The following is a 23,645-nucleotide window of genomic DNA, read 5'->3' on the forward strand; positions in this document are numbered from 1 at the left end:
CTGCCATCTATAATTATACCAGCTCGCACATTTACTTTTTGTGGACATTGTGTATGGTGTTCTATCATCCTCGTCTCTTTAGCCCAGTAATGGCAGTTGTGATGATTTACTTTACTGTTTAGACAGAAAGTAGCTTCATCGGAGAATATGATTTTTTCATGAGGTTAGGGTTCTGGCTCAGCATATCATTGAGGGTTTCAGCAAACTGAGTAAGTCTATGAAAGTCATCTTCACGGAGTTCTTGCAGCAGATGTACCTTTATGGATGCCATTTGACTGCCTTCATTAAGTTGCATATGGATTTTTGGCTGACATCATGGTCTACTGCAAGCTGGTGAGTTGATAAATGTAGGTTTTCTTCTACTGCTAATACAATATCAAGAGTTTTTTTCACCATCTGTAATTTATTTTGCCCCTCCAGACTTTGGCTTATTTTTATAACCCTGTCTCAAACCTTTCGTTGTTCTAAATTCTTCGCCCCAATTTAACTGTAGCATAACATGCACTATATATCCTTTTAATAAGCTGGATATATAACTTCTCAAATTTGCAAATACAACAAACAATGGGAATAATTAACAAAATTATGAAACCTTCCCTAGTACAGCAACACACAAAACCTTAACTAGACCTGTACTATGATTTGGAAGTGAAGCATGGAACAATGAGAAGTATGGATATCAGCAAAATAACGGGCTGTGAAATGAAATTTAGAGAGCAACACTAGGATATAGTTGTTTGGACCACATAAGAAATGAGGATATCATCCAAGAACTTCAATTACAACCAGTCTCACAGTTTATAAACAAGTGCCAGTTGCAGTGGAAAAACCATGTCCAACAAATGAATCGGAATAGACTTCCAAAACCCATGCTTCAATACTGTCCCCAAGGGAAGAGATCTTTAGGCCGTCCAAAAAAAAAAAAAAAAAATGGACCAAGGATGACTCACTGAGACCGTAATGGGCCTTGGGCCTCATATTTGTTTGGATGATGATGATGATGATGATGATTATGTTATCAATATAAACGCTACAGAGTATATTCTTTTTACTTTATTACTGCAAATTTTTGCAGGTAAAAATAGAACTAAAAATAATCTGTTGGATCTAAAAACCTCTTACTCAGAAACTGGTAAGTTCAAATAGCAAGACGAGTAATAGAAGATATTTGTTACACCTTATTAATATTCAATCATTCACAGTTTTCTCTCACTGCAAACTCAGCATTCTCGAATATTTTCTATTTTCCTCCTTCCTCTTAGTCTCCTTATATGATCCATATATCTTAATGTCTTCTAGTATTTTATATCTTCTTCTGCCCCTAATTCTTCTCCCATTCACTACTCCTTTCAGTGCATCCTTTAGTAGGTAGTTTCTTCTCAGCCAGTGACCCAACCAATTCTTTTTTCTCTTCCTGATCAGTTTCAGCATTATTCTTTCTTCTCCATGTCCACATTTAAAATGCTTCTATTCGCTTCGTCTTAATATCCATGTTTCTGTCCCATACAAAGGAATTCACTAGTCTCTTCCTTAGTTCTTTTTCCAGAAGACCGCAGAAGATACTCCTTTTTCTATTAAAAGCTTCCTTTGCCATTGCTTTCTTCCTTTTGACTTCTTGGCAGTAGCTCATGTTACTGCTTATAGTACACCCCAAGTACCTCATATTTGAAGTTGTCCACATAATAATATATTATTAATTTATGCCGGTGTAGGATTTAGGATAGGTTTTTGTAATACACAGGTGACAGTCGAAAGATAACTTAAGTGAAATGGATTGCTTGGGTTTGAATAGGTCCCATAACTGGCACAGACTCTGAAGAGTACCTCCCCCCCCCCCATCCCCATAACAGGCTGTTGCTGATGGATTCGTCGAGAGTTGGAGGAGGGAGGGGAATAATTTCTTTAAGGCCACAACAGTTTTCCACACAACATATGCCAAACACAGTGACTCATAAAAGTAAAGATAATGCTATTACTCCTTGGATTGCTAAACCTCATAAGGGAGATAAGGACAATGTCACCATTGCTGAGTATGTATTGTGTATGATTTTACTGCTGAAAGGTCAAAATCCAGATGTCAGAATATATCAGTTTTCATTCACAAGCTTCTGTGTTATTATTTGTTAAAATTAGCTTACTTCTATGTAAATATCAGTACCATTTCACTACAGTTAACTATTTATACCAGTTTTATTTATTGTAATATTCAAATTGAAATGTATTGTAAATTACAAGGTTAGGTAAAGCTATTTCATTTATTTGGTTTGTTTTCTGTATTTATTTTCACTCTGGAGTCCACAGCACAATATCTTTCCACCATGTGAAATTTACGCTAAACATGGAATATTAGGATGCGGAGCAGACGGGAAATGGTTACTGGCCAGTACACAGGGAACTCAAGGCCTAAGAAGTCATATATATTATTTTAATGTACTGGAGAAAAATTCTCTCCATTCCATTACTCTTTCATCGTATGATGACGCAGAATATCTGCATGGAAATATCATATGTACTTCGGTACATTAAAATAATATATATGATATGTGTAAATCACTTTGTGATTTAAGACGGCGCTTATTCCGTCGGATCCCGGCCAACTAGTCACTCATTACGAGTGCACCTCAGCACATGTGTGGACTTCGGTCCTAGGTTCATAAATATCTATGACGTAGTGCAGAGGGCGGCCACTAGAGGGAACCCAAGAGTTGGAAGTTAAAACTGAGACGATTCTTCCGACGCCGGGGTGGAATCCGGTGTGGCTTAGTGGATAAAGCGTCAGCACGTAAAGCTGAAAACCCGGTTCAAATCCCTGCGCCGGAGAGAATTTTTCTCCGTTCCATTACTCTTTCATCGTACTAAGAAGTCATGTTAAAAACATAATCAACCCTTATTTATTTTCACATCGTAATGCACCTTTCAGAAGAACTACAAATTAAATCTGTGTTAATATAAACTGACTCAATTTGGGTTAACAAAATAATAAATTGGTGCAACAAAGACATTTACTAAACTATGATATGGCAGTACCTAAAGTATTACAGGATTTTCCACAGCATAGAAATTTCTTCAGTATTTTCTCCTTTCCTTGTGATGTCTGTTGCAGCATGATCTTTAGCAACCAACATTTAACATACTTTTCTGTATTGAAGTTGATCAAAGAAGACCCAACAATTCTAAAAGAAGAAGGTTCTTCATGGTGTTAACTTAGTGGAGAATAAGTTGACAGTACCGGTTCAGTCTATCAGAAAAAAAAAAAGAAAAAAGCAAATAAAATCAACCAACTTTAGCAAATTTAGCTAAAAATATGACATTCAGAATCAGTTGGGTAAAATTTAAAAAAAAGAATCCGCATTGGGGATTAAATGCTGATACCAACTGTCTGCATGGAAGTCTACTAGCCTGACCACTACTATATTTCAAGCACACTGTGGAGGTTGCCTCCAAGAGTGTCTTATATTATTGTGTGCATGGAAATTCTTGTGAACTGCACATTGACCCGAACAGGATTTTGATAAAATTCACTGCTCAAGAGACCTGCCAGTTTCATTTTGACCAAGTGTACACCCACAAAGTAACCAAGAGCAATATAGGCATCTTGATGGGCGAGTCTGCCTATTGGGACGAATGTATCACTCTCTGACATGTTAGCGTTAAAATAAGAGTCACATATGCATTACATACTAAGAAGTAAGGAGATGGCTTTAAGGGGTTAGGTATAGCTTACAGCAGTAGAATTTTTTGAAATAGTCAACACTTTTTTCCTCCATTATTATAGCTTGTACAATAATGAAAATTGGTATGTGTATAACACTGTCCTTCTGCTATATGAAAAAAATATTTTTACGATTTAAAAATTTTTTTTTTTTCAAAATTCAAAATGGTGGCAGTTCACTGTGCAGTGATGAAGCGTTTCCCTCATAACTCATAAACTTGTTAACTTTTTCATGTTTTCTCTCTTTTATTTTATTGCTGAAATCAATATCAATATCATGCTTTTTCAACTACATTCCTTAATAAATAATATTTATTTTTTTATTTCTTGTTAGAAGAAAATACTGATATTTGAACATTTTGTAAAATGAATTTATTTTTCATCAGACAGTCTATGAAAGATAGAGACGTGATCTTGCATCATATTGTAGATATGACATGCATTAATACACACAAAACATTTCATCACAGAATGTTGGATAGTTTTTGAGTTATGTGGGAAACTCTTCATCACTGCACAGTGAACTGAATTTTGAAAAAATAAAATGTAAATAATTTTTTTAAATCGTAAAAATATTTTTTTCGTATAGCAGAAGGACAGTGTTTTACACATACTAATTTTCATTATTGTACGAGATACAGTAATGGAGGAAAGAAATGTTGAACATTTCCAAAATTTTACTGTAAGCTGTACCTAACCCCTTAAGCCATTTCAAAAGGAACGGGAATGCCATTCCGCCCCATCTCAAGCTCTGATGCTGGGTATAATTTTAGAAAGAGAAATTCAAGAACTTCAAATAGAAGAAAGTGTTATCTTTTTTGAAGCATGGCAGAAACACAGTACTGAATAAGACTATTCAAGACAATGATACTGTTTGTAATGATATGAATTGTGTAAGCACCATTGTAAATTTTTTATCAAGCACAGATGTTTCAGTTGTATTCACCATGTTATCTACCATCTTTAAATCATGTGATATTGGAACTCAGTGGAATGGCCTTTTTTAAATCACCTGCTGCTGCTTAACTCCATTAAATTTTATATATATATATCATATTTCAACTTTTTGATCTCTGAAATTGTGTCTCTCACCACCCAACATAACAAGCCCATTCCTGCTGATTCGAATTTTCTTTCATTTTTTCGATCCATTATTTTATTTCCATTTGCATGTGCATCTAGATTTGACCATTACCTTGTAAAATGTTTGTTTGTATGCTTTATAAGGTTTCCTACTTCAGTATTCTTTGCATTGTATCACTCCTTTAAAACTTTACTTTACAATTTTATATTTTAGACAGTATGATGTATTAAAACAGAAGTAATTAAAATTGTGCATTGTTCATTCTACAGGGCAAGGCTAAATGATCTTCTCGATTATAAACATATAGTATATAACAGTGTTCTTTGTACACCTCTTATATTATTAAACCGACCTTTAAAATGACCTTAAAATTCAAAATATATCAATAAAACTAAATTCATTATGTTTGATGAGTTAACATGAACACAGTGATATGAATAAAATTAATTTACATACACCCGTTAAAAATTTAAAACTACATATTCCGTGAAATTCATGTTTTTCATACCCACGGACAGAGGATAGTTACTTTTAGATACATAGTAAACAAGCATGCAGTGCTCACAGGATTGTCTTTCAGTGAAGGTGACTTGATGTTAGTCTGTCATTCAGAATTGTGTACAATGAAGCATTGTGAGGAGCTCATTTCTGATTTAAAGAAAGTTATTGTTTGCCTGGCTCTGAAAGGCTATTCCTATAGAAATATAGGTCAAGTAGTGCATAAAACACATTCTACAGCACAACACATTGTAGAAAAATTTCAAAATCATGGAACTTGGAATAACTAAGTAAGAAAAACCACGCAAATATTGCTAAATGCACGTGATGATAAATCCATAGTTAATCAAGTTCTCAAAAATCCAAGAATAAGTCCATTTTGAATCTTGCGTACACTACTTTTAACACTTGAATATAATTAATTGATTAACTAGTGGACTTACTCGTGTTAATTATGTAAGATTTGTGCGGCTTACAGCTGTTTCAGTGCTTCACGCACCATCCTCAGAGCCTACTGGATCTAGTAGGCTCTGAGGATGGTGCGTGAAACACTGAAACAGCTGTAAGCCGCACATCTTACATAATTAACACGAGTAAGTCCACTAGTTCATCAATTAATTACAAGAATAAGTGTTTCACAAATTCGAGTCATGATTGAAGAGTCTTCAAACACGAAGATCAGTAATCAAACTATCTCGTGTGTGTTGTGGAAAAATGGTTACCATGGCAGAAGGCCACGAAAGAGGCCATACATTAGTGAGAAAAATCAAGCTCGAAGATTGGACTTTGATAAAGAACATGTTGGTAAGGATGAGGAATTTTGGAACAGGATGATTTGATTAAATGAGACGGAGATAAATCTTATGGTTCCAATAGCATTCATAAGATATGGAGAAAGCCCAACACAGATACCGACAGAAACAACACTTTACCTGCAGTGAAACACAGGGGTGGATGCATACAATTGTGGAGATGTAGTCTGCAAATGATGTGGGGAATATTGAGTTAAGAAATGGGATTATGGATAAGTATGTGTACAATAATATTTTAAGGTAAAATGTTAGGCAGAGTGCACAAAAAATGGGGATGCCACTTATGTGTATGTTCCAACAAGACAATGACAGTAAACATACTGCTCAAATCAATAAGGATTGGCTCATGTGGTACATATCCCAACAACTGCGAACACCTCCTCAATCACCAGACTTAAACTCCATCGAACATTTATTTCAAAAGGAGTGTGAGAAAACAGAAGTGTACACCCATAGAAGATTTCAAACGTGTAGTGAAAGAAAAATTGGCAAAAATCAAACCAGAACAGTGTAAAAACTTGGTAAAATGAATGAGAAGGAGATGCCAAGCAGTAATAAAGTCAAAAGATTATACATTATACTACAAAGTGTATAAACACGACTGTTACATAGAAATTAGACATGTTTTTGTTTATTTTGTTTTGTTTCATGTATTCAGAAGTTTATATTTTACTTTTTTAATTGTTTTTTTGATAACCATTGTTACCATAACATATATTCTGTAGGACCAAAAATTAATGTAATCGTTACATTTATTTTTTTTTACTTTAATATATTCCAAAGTCCATGTGTAATAGTTCTCTCTTTTGAAAAGAAATTGAAATATATATTTCCATATGATAAATTAGCGTCTTAATTGGAAAGTGGAACTGCACAAACAACACTTATATACTGTGTGTTACATATAGCGTTATTCATGTGTACAAAATTGGTACAATTGGAAGGAGAAGCTCTCAAAGTTTTGTTTCAGTACATCACAGGTTTTCAGCTTGAGCCCCTGGTAACTCCATCCTGTATTCTAGTTCCTGCCAGACAAGTTGCTGCATAGCTTGATCATTTGTTGTAGTTGTTGCTGTGATCTATGCTCGCAGATCAAGAATGATATGTGGTAATGATGGTATGTAGACTCGATCTTTAACGAATCCGTACAAAAAAAAATCACAGGGTGTCAGATCCAGTGAACATGAAGATCAACAAAAAAGTTAATTGTTTCTTTGGGACCAGCACGGCACTCCATCTATTTGATAGTGGATCATTGAAGTGGCTTCTTACTTCCTTGTGAAATTGTGGTAGGCACTGTCCTATTGTAAGATGAATCTGGTACTGTCTTTTTCCAGTGCTGGTAGGATCCATTGCTTATGTGTCTAGTAGGGTTACCAGATTATTTTAATGAAATGTGGTACATTGTACGATAATTGAACATCAAAATCTAAAATGCAGCTGAAAGGTATATATCATAATATACTTACTTACTTACTGGCTTTTAAGGAACCCGGAGGTTCATTGCCGCTCTCACATAAGCCCGCTATTGGTCCCTATCCTGAGCAAGATTAATCCAGCGTCTATCATCATATCCCACCTCCCTCAAATCCATTTTAATATTATCTTCCCATCTACGTCTCGGCCTCCCTAAAGGTCTTTTTCCCTCCTGTCTCCCAACTAACATTCTATATGCATTTCTGGATTCGTCCATACGTGCTACATGCCCTGCCCAACTCAAACGTCTGGATTTAATGTTCCTAATTATGTCAGGTGAAGAATACAATGCGTGCAGTTCTGTATTGTGTAACTTTCTCCATTCTCCTGTAACTTCATCCCTCTTAACCCCAAATATTTTCCTAAGAACCTTATTCTCAAGCACCCTTAACCTATGTTCCTCTCTCAAAGTGAGAATCCAAGTTTCACAACCATAAAGAACAACCCGTAATATAACTGTTTTATAAATTCTAACTTTCAGATTTTTGGACAGCAGACTGGATGATAAAAGCTTCTCAACTGAATAATAACAGGCATTTCCCATATTTATTCTGTGTTTAATTTCCTCCCGAGTATCATTTATATTTGTTACTGTTGCTCCAAGATATTTGAACTTCTCCACCTCTTCAAAAGATAAATTTCCAATTTTTATATTTCCATTTCGTACAATATTCCCATCACGAGTCATAATCATATACTTTGTCTTTTCGGGATTTACTTGCAAACCTATCTCTTTACTTGCTTCCAGTAAAATTCCCGTGTTTTCCCTAATCATTTGTGGATTTTCTCCTAACATATTCACGTCATCCGCATAGACAAGCAGCTGATGTAACCCGTTCAATTCCAAGCCCTCTCTGGTATCCTGGACTTTCCTAATGGCATACTCTAGAGCAAAGTTAAAAAGTAAAGGTGATAGTGCATCTTCTTGCTTTAGCCCACAGTGAATTGGAAACGCATCTGACAGAAACTGACCTCTACGAACTCTGCTGTACGTTTCACTGAGACACATTTTAATTAATCGAACTAGTTTATATATCATAATATATAAATGTAGTATATTATATATCATAATATACTACTTTTATGTTTATATTTTCTTCAAATATTCAAATACACGAATAATAACTGCCAGTGAACCTAATCAGTTACTCTTCTGTCAGAAACTAATATTATACAAAACATCAGGCTTCTTTGAAATAGAACTTAATCATGAAACTCTGCACAACTGAAGCCTTTAAAATCAGTTCTCTTGTTAAAAAATAATAATGTCAGACTTAATTATAAAAAAAATATTGTAAATATTTCAATAATATAATTATCGTAGTAATATGGCAGCCCATGTGGCCAGTTAACACCAAAACATTAGCATTATTTTATAAACTTTGTAATAGAAACATAGGCCTATGTTGTTGGACAATAAATAAGGCACTGTGCTTTGTGTTCATTTTTCCCTTCTGTAAACACTTATAGGCACTTCTTTGCTAAAGCATCAATGAATTTACATTTCCTTTTCGGCATCTTGGTGCACGTGCTACAATTGAACCATTACACATCTCATAAGTTTCATGTTAGCTATTGATGTCCAATCAAGCTGCTTTGGAGGGCCATTGTAGTGTTCCATTGAGATCTTTTATCCACTGCTATAATAGCAAAGACTATTGAATGACTATGATCTTTGATGATAGCCTTGTTGCCGAGGTGAGTTGCAGCTAATTTTGTCTTTTCCTGAGTCAGTAATCCATTTTAAAACTAATGTTGTATCCCAAATAATTTTATGACTGTATTACATTTAAATATCACATAGGCCTAGATGAGGTTATCGTATTGAAAACTGTATGTATCTGATGCTGCCACAATGAATGGCGAAAACGTTCATACAAATATGCAAACTATGTAATATATAAAGAATTTTACTTTATGATATTATAATTGATAAGTCACTGATGGAAATTTAACAAAACATTTATTCGAATTTCAACTATAGACTTATCTGAACATCCACAATATGAATTGTAAATAATAAATGTTTGTTTCTCAAAATGTAGGAAATTCCTCTGGATAACAGACAGAAGGTTAAAATGTAAAACATGTCCGAAATTTTCCGACATCTGGTAACTCTAGTGTCAAGATACAGAATTCCCGTGATCGTCATCTCGTTGAAAAAGAAGTGGCTCTAACCTTCTCACAGGTTATTGCACAGAACAGTTTCACTTGAAAGGAATCACACATGTTGCATAATATGAACATATCTGTTTCCCTGTCCCCCATATCTAGATTTATGTCTGGAAGTGACGAATCTATTAGAGCTTACATACTTGGACAAAAAATAATGTCAGAGCATATTGTCTGACTTTAGGGACTGCAGCAATTTATTGTAGTCAGTAGGGATGAAAGTACAGTATAACTATTTGCACAGAATCCATCACTCGGTCTTCTGCGAGATACCAAGCTCCATGCTGCCTCTAGTGTTGGATTTAGACGACTTTCTCTTAAAGCTGCAGCCCCTTTCCTTATATTCGAAATACCGCTTACAAATTTAATGTCCATTGGTTGGAACTGCAGCAGACTTATTTCGAGAATCTGTTGCACATGAATAACATACCTGTGAAGATGGAAATTCAGAACAAAAAAAGTTCTCCTGTCTTTGATAGATTGAGGGCATACATTTTCTCTCGCATCACTCTAGCAGTGAACACTGCATACTTTGACCTCAAGATAGACCAACATAAACTTTGAACATTTCTCTTTCTGTTGGTACTAATTTTGTACACATAAATTCCATTTAACATGTGACATTATGCTCATAATTGCGAAGATCATTTAGTCTAGTCCTGTATATAGTATATGATTTATCTTCGAAGTAGCATTGTTTTTGTTTCTTGTAATGAAGTTTTCTTATTTAAATCATATTTATATTCTCAAGATTACTAACTGCTTTTACTCTTTACTTGTTGATTCATAATTTTGTTTCAATTTGTGTTGCCCAGGCATCCATACTTAAGGGGTTAGGCACAGCTTGCAGCAGTAAAATTTTTGGAAATATTCAACATTTTTCCCTCTATTACTGTATCTTGTACAATAATGAAAATTGGTAGACTATGTGTAAAACACTGTCCTTCTGCAATATAAAAAAAATATTTTTACGATTTAAAAAAATTATTATTTTTTTTTTTCAAAATTCAAAATGGTGGTAGTTTGCTGTGCAATGATGAAATGTTTCCCTCATAACTCATAAACTTGTTAACTTTTTCATGTTCTCTCGCTTTTATTTTATTACAGAAACTCATGTTTACAACATCATGCTCTTTCAACTACATTCCTTAATAAATAATATTTTTTTTTATTTTGTGTTAGAAGAAAATATTGATATTTCACCATTTTTTAAGTGGATTTATTTTTTATCAGACAATCTATCAAAGGTATAGAAGTAATCTTGGATCATACTGTAGATATGACATGCATAAATGCACACAAAAAATTCATCACAGAATGTTGGTTAGTTTTTTAGTTATGTGGGAAATGCTTCATCACTGCAGAGTGGACTGAATTTTGAAAAAAAAAAAATGTAAATAATTTTTTTTAATCGTAAAATGTTGTTGTTGTTTTCTAATGCCAGGCATTTGACAATAAAGTCATTTGACCTCTTGCACTCCAATATTTTTCAAAGATATTATCATGGCCAGCCACTGAAGCACAGATTTTGAGGTGTTCCGAATCCATTTCTTGGTTTGAGTTGCACAATAGGCAGTTAGGGGACTGATATATTCCAATTCTATGCAGGTGTTTGGCCAAACAATCATGGCCTGTTGCCAATCTAAATGCAGCTACAGACTATTTTCGTGGTAAATCTGGATTATGATGCAGAGTTTTCCATTTTTTCCCTTGGAGTTGTGTTATCAAATTTTGTTTGTTGAAGTCTTAAGTATGTAGATTTAATAAATCTTTTCACAGAGTAATACGTAGATTTAGTAACAGGTCTGTAAGTAGCAGTGCTGCCCTTCTTTGCTAAAGCATCCGCATTCTCGTTTCCCAGGATTCCACAATGGGATGGTATCCATTGAAATACAATTCTTTTATTGAGTGATATTAATTGAGAGAGCATTTTAGTTATTTCTGCAGTTTGAGATGAAGGTGTGTGTTTAGAGACTATTGATAGAATAGCTGCTTTGGAGTCTGACAATATAACCAATTAAATTTATTGATGTGGCATAGAAGATTCCTGAGACTTTCACTTATTGCAATGATTTCTCCATCAAAACTTGTTCCATTTCCAAGAGGTCTATAAAGTGAGAAGAGACAGCACGTAACACCTGCACCGGCACTTTGTTCTCTGGAGATCAAGGATCCATCAGTGTATAAATGAAGCCAGTTTTGTGGAGGGTACCTAATATTAATTGTCTCCAAAGACAATTGTTTCATTATTTAAGTGTTTACTTCTGATTTCAGTATTTCGTCTGTTAAATTTAGATTATATTCTATATTTAATAGAGTAAAATATTTTTTTTATATAACAGAAGGTCATTGTTTTACTCATACTAATTTTCATTATCGTACAAGATACAGTAATGGAGAAAAAAAATGTTGAATATTTCCAAAATTGTACTTTTGTAAGCTGTAACTAACCCCTTAAACTTATAAGAGTTATAGCATTAATCTAATACTACTAAATTTTATTTTACAGGGAAGTGCTTTTCGACAAAGAGCTCGTGAAGTGAGAGTCAGGATGAAATGCAAAAACCTTAAGATGTGGCTTATAATTGGTGGATTTTTAGCAGTAATTCTAACCATTGCTATTCTAATAGTCTGTGGAGTGATACACTGGTGAAGTTGCATGACTGAAAAGATGCGTGTTTCTGCAAGTCTGGTGCTCTTATTAACAATATTTGTTTATGATCAGTAATCACCATTTGTCCATCGTATCATCTGTGAAGATAAATACCACCTTTACTACTGTGAGGCAGAAGACATGTTCTTAATTAGTTTATTACCAAAGAGGCATTTAGTCATTATATGTATTGTGTAAAGTATTTAAACAATTTTACACTCTTAATTACAGTTTCCAGATTGCATGTTTTGATCTGAACCCCTTTATCACTTGAAAAAATTGATTCAAACTGACGTAAAAACTTTCTCTAAGATCCATATTGGTTAGTAGAAATTGTGCGTGTTACAAATAAACTTCTCCCCATGAAAGATGTCGAATATCGTGGCCACTGCAATTATATAGTTAGTATCACGTAGAGCATATTAGCATGGAGTTGAAAATGAAACCAGTCATGTTGTCTACAAAAATTCTTCACAAATCTGATAGTTATCGAAAAACTTTTATAAGAAAATTGTACACATAAAGTTATTTTTACGTTTTAGATAATTGTACTAAATGGATTCTCATATTTTGAAGAATCACTCTAAAAATTAATATTTTATATCCTTCTAAGTTTATAATTTGAATATAAAATACAGATTATGAGCACATACTGCATCTATTTACTCCTTCGGCAGAGCATTGTAAGCAAAATTCTTATATTCTTATTTTCAGTTCTTTTATGTTATTTTCAAAAGGCAGCAGTTGTTAATTTCATTAGTATTATTATATGGGAAAATAGTCAAAGCTAAGTAAAAACTTTTCATTCCAATTGAATCTAGTGATTTTTACTGATTATAAAAGTGTTCTGGAAGTCGTCAGAATGTTTTTCATAGAATTTTTATTTCTGAATTATTTAATGACCGATCTTTGTCTTGCCAGTTTTATGTCAGTATAAGTATTATAATTTTCTCCCTATCTGATCATACCCATTTCTGTTCAAAAACAAACCTATTTTTTTGTACATGTTTTCATTCAAATTTTGTTACCCCTCCTTCGAAATCGAATTAATATATCTTCATTGAGCTGAAACGTGTTGGATCAAAATAGCACAAACATTTATATCGTATGCATAAATTGTTCGTGTGGTTTCCGAATCAAGGTGTACTATAATGTAATTTTATTTTTTTATGTTGGTTATTAATATCGTTCATATTATATTACATAAGTAAGTATTATATAAAACTATTTATTCTTTAAAACATACCAGATATAGTTAGTTTTTCTGCCATATTATAATTAAGGACATTATGTACAAATCTTTATTATCAGAGAAATGTATTCCAGATTCTGTTCGCTCAAATAGTGGAAGGAAAACTAGCTCCAGAAATAAGCTTTACTCCACACACAATATTGAAGTTATTTTTATACGTATGTATAGAATTTGGAAATCTAACACGTCGCCATATTGCTAAGGTAGCTCTATTTACAAACTATATTTACCCCTCTTTTTTTCGTTGCTATGTTCAGAATTTTAACTTTTTGTTTAAATTCAGAGTCTAATAAGTAAAATATTCTGAAAATGCATAAAATGTATTAAGTATTAAACTGTACGAGATTACCTTTCATTAAAATAGGAGGAAAAACCTGAGATGAAATACTTTCCAGGCTCCAACACTGCCATAAAATTTCTGATTTGCTACAATTGTATTTCTTGCCGCCGTTATGTGCACGCAAAACTTGCCTGCTTTCCCTCAAGTGTGATGCATTTTAAGTGTTTGTAAAATTTAAGTGAATATCACTGTCATATACAGTTATTTAATTAATTAGGCTAACATTGTTCTGTTACAGTTAGGGTTGCCAGATTTGTTTTAGGGAAAAAAAGGAAGATTTTCACAGAAAATAAGGAAGATGTATACGAACCTCCCATGGATTTAGTAGTTTAACGGGTTACAAGCTGCTTGTTTATGCAGATGACATGAATATGTTAGGAGAAAATTCACGAACTATTAGGAAAAACACGGAAATTTTACTTGAAGCAAGTAAGGAGATAGGTTTGGAAGTAAATCCTGAAAAGACAAAATATATGATTATGTCTCGTGATCAGAACATAGTACGAAATGGAAATAAAAAAACTGGAAATTTATTCTTTGAAGAGGTGGAAAAATTCAAATACCTTGGAGCGACAGTAACAAATATAAATGACACTTGAGAGGAAATTGGATGCAGGATAAATATGGGAAATGCCTGCTATTATTCGATCGAGAAGCTTTTGTCATCTAGCCTGCTTTAAAAAAAAATTGAAAGTTAGAATTTATAAAACTGTTATATTACCAGTTGTTCTATATATTTGTGAAACTTGGGCTTTCACTTTGAAAGAGGAACAAAGGTTAAGGTTGTTCGAGAATAAGGTGCTTAGGAAAGTATTTGGGACTAAGAGGGATGAAGTTACATAAGCATGGAGAAAGTTACGCAACACAGAACTGTACGCATTGTATTCTTCACCTAACATAATTAGGAACATTAAATCCAGACGTTTGAGATGGGCAGGGCATGTATCACATATGGGTGAATCCAGAAATGCACATAATGTTATGTGGGTGACTTGAGGGAAAAAGACCTTTGGGGAGGCCGAGGCATAGATGGGAGGATAATATTAAAATGGATTTGAGGGAAGTGGGATATGATACTAGGGACTGGATTAATCTTGCTTAGGATAGGGATCGATGACGGACTTATGTGAGGGCGGCAATGAATCTGAGTTATCTAAAAGCCATTTGTAAGTAATAAGCAGGCTTCGAGACTTTGGACCCGATACAATAAGTTTTCTGTGCATGCACTATAGGTTGTTGACTCGCTGCAGGTAGATAGAGATGTGTTGAGGTAACAACGTTGCTATTTAGAGTAGAGTATGGTAGTATGGGGAAACACAGATATGTATATTCTGAAAGTAAATATACATTACACAATGATAATGTCAAAAGAATGTGAAAAGCATTTATTCTCCTGTCTTTTATAAGCATCTGTGTTTAATTATACACAGTGTTAATGGTGGAAATAAGCATTTAGCAATTGTAATATCTTCATTTATCCTATTGGTCGTTTTTAGGAAGTGCAGTTACAGTACCGAATTGCAATGTACCTACTACAAGATACATTCTCAGTGTCTCAAACGTAAATCTTTTTCGGTTAGCTGACAAAGTTTGTACTGTAGAAAGCTGCGCTCTACGTCGCATGACGTGATAGGAACAAAACGAAAAAACCTATCATTGCAGTCTTTAAGAGACAGTCCTTTATTCTCGGGTGACTCTATGTCCACTAATTTGCTGTTTATATTACACAATGTTCCAGATCCGTTATTTTTACATAAAATTGATTTCCACTCTGTTTTACACGTTCAGTAACCGGTGTACCTGATGTCTCATTAAATCTCTGCATCATTTTCTAAATTAATTTGAGGGCTTCTACCATCTCTTGCTCTGATTTTTCTAACCGCGTAATAGTTTCAGACACAGTTTGAAAATAGATTGGTATGAAGACCAAATTATTCGTCAGAACCTTCAAATCCAGAGCGTTTTCCTTTGCGTATTTGTTGGCATTCATTCTACAGTACCCCCACCCACTGCGCTTTACCACTGTACTTAATTCGCCGTTATGCGGATTTCCCACTGAACTGCTGTATTGGGTCCGAAGTCTCGAAGCCTGGTAATAAGTAAGTATAATTGATTGGGTACCGGTAGTTAAAAAAAGAAAAACGTTTTTTTAAATAGTGCAAACACACACATTATAAAAATAAATTTCTGCATATAGTAGGCCTAATAGACTCCAAGTTTGAAATAATTATATTGCGGAGAGAAAAATTGTAGATAATCCTCATATTATGAAAGACATATTTTTAGGTAACAATATAGAAAGAAATGTACAATCTGGCAACCCTAGTCGCAATCCAATAAATAAATAAAATCATTTTACATTCCAATTACTTTCTCGTCATTTTCATTCGCATTAAGTTTATAGAATAAAATTTATATCAGTATTTGATACTTTATCTAATTCCATGAACATTATTTACAGTGCTTGAAGTGGAATGAAGAAAGAACTGGGAGTGTTTCCCCCTTTCAATTCATAGACATAAGTTATGAAAATATATCGTGTGATGTACAATCTGTGTTTCATCTAGACCTACAAACATATTATAGTAGTTTAAATAGCATGCGTTAAAGTAATCACACATACATTACATAATAAGAAGTGCTAAGAAGTAACGGAATGGTTTTGAGTCATTCCAAACCGAACCAGGATGCCATTCCACCCCACCTCAAGCCCTGTTATTTAAATTTTAATTTAATATTTCACTTAATACTCCATAAACAAAAGATTTTCTTCATCGTCTGTTCATGTGTTAGGCTTTATAATTTGCTCTTGATGTAATAGATATATTTTGTTTTGTGAAAATGTATGAACTACTTCAAATTGTGATGTACATTGAAGACGTTTCATATTTGATTGAGATATTTTCTCATATATTTTTGTGTTTAATTTGAGATTTGTTACGCATATAAATATAATTATTATTTATGTAATTAAACTGATATTAATATAAAATTGTTAAGTTTCGAACAATGCAGTACTGTATGTATATGTTCAGTGTGTGTGTGTGTGTGTATGTGTATGTGCATAATTATTTGTATAAATTTGAAATAATTGTAATTTTATTTGAATAATTCTTGTAAAATAATGCCTTATTATGAAAATGCTCATAAATAGATTTTTCTTTGTATACACAATTTTGATAATGCTTGTAAAATGTTATACAGTGACATATTCAGGTAACAACGGACGAGGCATGACCATCCAAGTTTTAAATTTTTTTATACATTGTATGAATAATATTTTATTGTCTTTCAGTATTACAAGAACACATGAGTAGTAATAGCACTATAATAATAATAATAATAATAATAATAATAATAATAATAATAATAATAATAATAATAATAAAACATGTTGATAGTTTCTTGTCTATGCGGATGACGTGAATATGTTAGGAGAAAATCCACAAATGATTAGGGAAAACACGAGAATTTTACTTGAAGCAAGTAAAGCGATAGGTTTGGAAGTAATCTGGAAAAGACAAAGTATATGATTATGTCTCGTGACCAGAATATTGTACGAAATAGAAACATAAACATTGGAGATTTATCCTTCGAAGAGGTTCAAAAATTCAAATATCTTGGATCAACATTAACAAATATAAATGACGCTCCGGAGGAAATCAAACCCAGAATAAATATAGGAAATGCCTCTTATTATTCGGTTGAGAAGCTTTTGTCATCTAGTCTGCTGTCAAAAAATCTGTGTTAGAATTTATAAAACAGTTATATTACCGGTTGTTCTGTATGGTTGTGAAACTGGACTCTCACTTTGAGAGAGGAACAGAGATTAAGGGTGTTTGAGAATAAGGTTCTTAGGAAAATATTGCGGCTGAAAGGGATGAAGTTGCAGGAGAATGGAGAAAGTTACACAATGCAGAACTGCACGCATTGTTTTCTTCACTTGATATAATTAGGAACATTAAATCCAGACGTTTGAGATGGGCAGGGCATGTAGCACATATGGGTAAACCTAGAAATGCATATAGAGTGTTAGTCGGGAGACCGGAGGGAAAAAAACCTTTGGGGAAGCCGAGACGTAGATGGGAGGATAATATTAAAATGGATTTGAGGGAGGTAGGATATGATGATAGAGACTGGATTAATCTTGGACAGGATAGGGACCAATGGCAGGCTTATGTGAGGGTGGCAATGAACCTGCGGGTTCCTTAAAAGCCATTTTTAAGTAAGTAAGTAACATGTTGATGATGATGAAAAACATTAATCGTAAAAAAAAAGACAATTTTCAAATGTTTGGCAATATATCACATGAACCAGACACGATTATGAAATATAAGGAACTTCTACTAAATACAGTACATACATGTATAAATTGAAATTATGCTCAGAAATGTTAAAAATAAATTGAAAACCATGAAAAAATTACAAAGTAAATACAAAAATAGCTACAGTAGAACTGCGTTATACTGTATCACAGGTGTGGGGAAACACGTTTTACACCCGCGTTCTAAGCAGTGTGTGACAATGAAACAATACAAAGACAAGAACAAAAAACTCACTAGTAAATAAAGTTTAGTACATAATCAAATACAACCTCTAATGCGGATTAACTCAGCTTGTTAGAAAAGTTAGAGCTTTCCCTCTAGCAGGCCTTTACCCTTCATGGGACACATTAGGTTATATTTATCTGTATAACCTATCCGTAGTATAATGAAACTTGTTGTTTAAGTGAATTGTAAGTACAGTTCTGTACATTAACATTAAAATACTTTGAATTAACTGCATTTAAAGTTTTATTAAAATCATTACAGTACAGTATGTATATATTTTCTTGTCTACTTTACGAAAAAAATCCCTTAGTTTAGTTTGACGTACTCATCCTGGTATTCAGTCTATGGTATCCATACCTAGGGGTATGAGGAACTGCTTCATGGGATACGCATCCCACTGACTACGCGCTTAAAAATGCTGATATTTATTTTATTATACTTGTAGATAATTACAGTTTACATATTTTCTTCTACAGTATTAACTCCTGTTTTTCCTTGCTTGAATAACATTTTACATAATTCATTATTATTATTTCATCAATAACTACTGTAATAATAGTAATAATAATATAATAATAATAATCTTAATAATGATAATAATAGTATGTATTTAGAATACATGAATCGTAGTCTTTTGTTATTTCAAATATAATGATAATGCAGTGTTTGGGGGTACGAAGGTAAAAAAAATATTTTGTGGGTCTGCTAGCAAAATAAGATTGAATACCACTGCCTTAAAGCATATTGCTTAATGGTGGCGAGATACATGAGATGAATCTGTTCGCAATGTGGCTGACATTCCATCCATACCATCACTTCACTTATTTTCTCTATCACTTCGTTAATTTCCAGTCCTGACACAGAAACACTCGGCTCATCAACGTCATCTTCAAAATCAGATGCGTGTAGACCTACCAGTTCACTTAAACATTTCCAAGTTTTTCTCGCAGAAGCAGCAGTTTTTTTCTTCAGTTAAAAGATTGACAACAGGAAGATCTTGATCGGTGTTTACTCAATCTTCAATCTATCACTTTGCTGCAAGCTTGTTTCTAGCACTCTAGAAGTGATGGAGATGGCCATATCATGCTGTGGAATTACAATTTCTGTTACGACACTATCAGTAGTCTCTCTCGAGACATGTAACCCAACAGTTCTCAATTGACGTGGGGCTAATGTGCACTCAGGGTTAAAACACCAGAATGAATTGCATGTACTGTACAAAAGAAAGGTTGTTCTAGAAGGGATGGAATACAGTTCACAAAGGTACAAAGTGTTAAATCGAAATAAAATAGCCTAGTCGGCTGGTGGACAGATCAAAAACCATGAGATGTCCAGTATACATACAGTCCCCTGTTTTGCATTCACAGAACAAAAGAGACTGAAGAAAAATACCTTCGAATTGTGGAACTAGACAACGTGAATGAAAGAAGTTGGAACCAAGACTAACTTCGCGAATTCTATAAAAATGAATCAAATAAAATTTTTTAAATAACAGGAGACACGATGGTGCCTGCAATATATCAGATTTCACAATATACCAAGATGCGGTATTAGAGTGTTTTAGGGCCGATTTCAGTAACATGTTATTAATTCACAATTAACTAATTGTAAATAATTGATTAAATGGTGATCTTACTCGTGTTAATTGTGTAAGCATGTGCGGCTTACAGCTGTTATGGTGCTTCTTCACACCATCCTCAGAGCCTACTAGATCTCGGCATCATCTCGAACTTCGGTGCCTGTTGTGTGAGTGCATTCGATTGTTGAAAAGTGTTGAAATGTGGTGTCAAATAGTGTGTGTGTTCTGAAATTGATCTGTGTGTTGAGAATTTGATCAGGGTGTGTTTTAGTATGTCTGTATATTTCATATTGTTCTAGTGTATTGTGTTTTTGGGTTGTATGTGTAGGATTTCCATGTCTGTATTTATGTTATTGCATGTGTGGTTAGAATTAGTTATGTGTTCGGCACATGTAGATGTATTGTCCTCTTTGTATCGAGTTTGGAATGATCTGCCTGTCTGTCCAACATAGAAACTGTCGCAACTATTGCATCATTGAATCAATTATTTATATTCAAGTGTTAAAAGTAGTGTACGAAAGATTCAACATGGATAACTAATTGTGATTTAACTTAAATATGTAAGTTAAATCATATTTAATTCGTTTGCATTTCACTAAACTTATACAAATTTGAAATAAAGTCAATTAATTTAATTTCCAATTAAGTCATCACGGCCTTCGGAATCATAGTAAAATTGGATTTTCGAAGGGTATGTGCCTTGTTAGGCCTTGTTGATCTAAGCAGTAAGATTCATAGCAAGTTCATTTGTTATGTTAGAATGTCATAAACGAAGGTAACCTCAAAACAAAAAGGCGGATTGGCAGCCTTTAGAAGAAAAGAAGAAAATTTGGAAATAAATAAAAAGAGATTTTTGTGCAAAAAACCTAATCCGAATGTCTTTGGCAATATTGAAGAAGAATGGGATAATATGAAAGTAGATGCAAGAAAATATCATGCAACAACAAAAATAAAAAGACTTAATGGATTTGCACTGTTCCAATGCCTTGAAATGTAATATTAGGCCTACAGCCCTACATGATAAATTTGTTATTCATATTATTTTAGTTGCTGTATTTTAGGCAACTGAAGGTTGATTAAACATTTCTTCAATAAATGTATAATTAAATAATATTATGAAATACTTAATTATCATTTGAAAATTCTAAATCACCTTCTGTACTATTCAAAATATACAATGCTTATGTTTTACTTAACCTAAACTGCATTTACAAATCTTTTTCGTACATTGTATTAAAATAATCTTCTTTTTCGGAAATTATCCTCACTCATCTCGGTGAGAAATCATCATTTTCAAATATTAAGTCCATCATTGTCCTTGCTCGCCATGATGAAAATTATTATCGTTATTGTAGGATTATTTATTGAAATGATCAAATTTTAACCAATTAACTTATATGTAGTTCAATGAGAGCTTAAATCCCGATTTGTGTTGGTGAAATGCATTGTTACTTTAAGTGTCAATTAAAAAGACTTTAAATAACAATTAAAGTTAAATGAGTTTGGTGAAATCGGCCCTAACTGTAATAACAAAATAAATTAATACAGTAGAACCCCAATTATCCGTCACCCTATTAATCGATCAGCAGATTATCCGATTGTCTTTCCCTTCGTTTTTTTATTTTTTCTTTGCTGCAGAACAAAATATTATGAAGTCTTGTGCATTGCTAGTATATATTTTTTTATTGAGAGGGTTATTTATTACATTTCTTCATCATTATACAGTTTTTTGCAGGAATGCTTCTGCTGCCAGCAATAAAAACAGTTACTTGTGGGAGGCAGTGTTTTTCCCAACTTGTGAAATAGTCACTACCGGCTTTCAAAAAAATGACGCCAAAAAGTTCCACGCAATTGCAAGTCCATGTCCTACTGTTCGAGTAGCTGTACTGTACAACTATATGTAAAAAAAAAAGTGTTGTGCTGTGTATCGAAATAAATGCAAATAATTGAGAGGTTTGGGAAAGGAGAAACTGTGACCCATGTTGCATCAGAATACGAGATTGGTGTTACAACTGTACGCAATTTAATGAAAAACAAGGACAATGTGTATGAAGTACGATTATGTAAATCTAGAATACGAGACTATTACTATTCCTATCATTTCGCAGACAACCATCACAACGAGTTTCCTTGGTCCTTAAAACACTTCGTTGACAACCTGAGTTAAATTAGTGAACTTCTGATTCACTACTGTACATGTTAAACACAAGACCACGGAGAAAATTACGAATATGTAGGCCAAAGTGTTATACAATTAATTTATTAATAGTACATTATGCAACGAGCCTATAATGGTAGTAATTAAGACGCGAGTATGTTTATGAAACGAGTGCAAGCGAGTTTCATAATTTTCATGCGAGTGCCTTAATTACCATTATAGGCAAGTTTCATACGACTTTTTATGCTCGACCATATTTCTAACTTGAAATTATTCATAAGTATTCATGTTATTCTTATCTGACTGGGGAGCAGAACTGACCTTGTGCAATATCTCGTAAATTGTGAGATGTGAGCAGACGCGAAAGTATTGATTTTTTCCATGGAACAATAATGTCATTGACCTTGATATAATCTAGAGAATAACATGAACTAATTTTGATATAACCTGGAAATTGATTTAGAATTGAAAAACGAGATGACAAATTGAATTTATTTGAATATTATTTACAATTAACGCTAATTATTATAGTAACAGAACATAATCATAAAATCTTTTAAGGTGCGCATTATCCAATTTTTTCAATTAACCGTTCAGTCCACCCCCCTTTATTACCACGAATAATAGAGGCTCTACTGTATTGTAAATTAATTTAATATTGAAAGTTACATTTTTCTCTAATTTCGAACTTCTGATTAAGTAAGGAGATCACTTCTCTGTTTCACCCATTCCTGAATGCACACTAGAAGTTTCGTATTTCATGTGTCAATGGTAAAATGGCTGTAGTGCTATTGTAACGAGTTCGTAACGAAATTGTGATCTGCAGAACATATCCGCCTTTCACTTGGGAGAATTGTGTAAATTTTGCATACACTTCTTTCCGTGTTGGGCTGTACAATAAATGCACAGGATGCTAAAGCTACTGATAATGACATTGAACGTCGCATATGAATCATTCTCAGCTGCGTATTTGAAGTTGAGATAAATATAGCATTGTTTACTGGCTTACTTACTAGCAAGTTATATGAAGTAATTAATTTTGTAATTCATTGCATGCATTGCTTCCACCATCACATATGATCTTCTCACGTGCTATGAATGCACACATTATGTTAACAGTGTTTATTGCATTTATTCATATCATAGCCCTAATAAATTAAAGTTAGATATGGTCTATAATTACTTCAGAATGTGAAGGCTAATTGAGGAGCTCCGAAACAAAACCCGTTAAGTCCACCTCCGATCAAAATTGAGTTGGAACGGATTCTTACTCTACGAAATGTCCTGCATCGATCTACAGTCTCTATTCAGTTCTCACTCCGTTGCGTCCCTGTTAAAAATGCGGTCGAAATCGAGTGT

At 33.5% G+C, this 23,645-nt stretch overlaps 1 protein-coding gene across 3 annotated transcripts in view; it reads left to right on the forward strand.

The window, feature by feature from the left end:
• LOC138690958 (uncharacterized) overlaps positions 1–23,645 on the forward strand; it is a 90,369-nt gene that overhangs the window by 28,731 nt on the left and 37,993 nt on the right. Inside the window, exon 4 of one of the 3 annotated variants that reach the window (XM_069812550.1) lies at positions 12,264–16,119. The exons of the other annotated variants lie outside the window; for them this stretch is intronic. Within the exon in view, the coding sequence (XP_069668651.1) occupies positions 12,264–12,407 (144 nt within the window). The 3' untranslated portion in view covers positions 12,408–16,119. Of the gene's footprint in view, positions 1–12,263; positions 16,120–23,645 lie in introns of those variants that run through there. 3 annotated transcript variants of the gene reach the window in all.

The sequence above is a fragment of the Periplaneta americana genome, chromosome 16, assembly GCF_040183065.1.
Source record: "Periplaneta americana isolate PAMFEO1 chromosome 16, P.americana_PAMFEO1_priV1, whole genome shotgun sequence".
NCBI classification, from domain to species: domain Eukaryota; kingdom Metazoa; phylum Arthropoda; class Insecta; order Blattodea; family Blattidae; genus Periplaneta; species Periplaneta americana.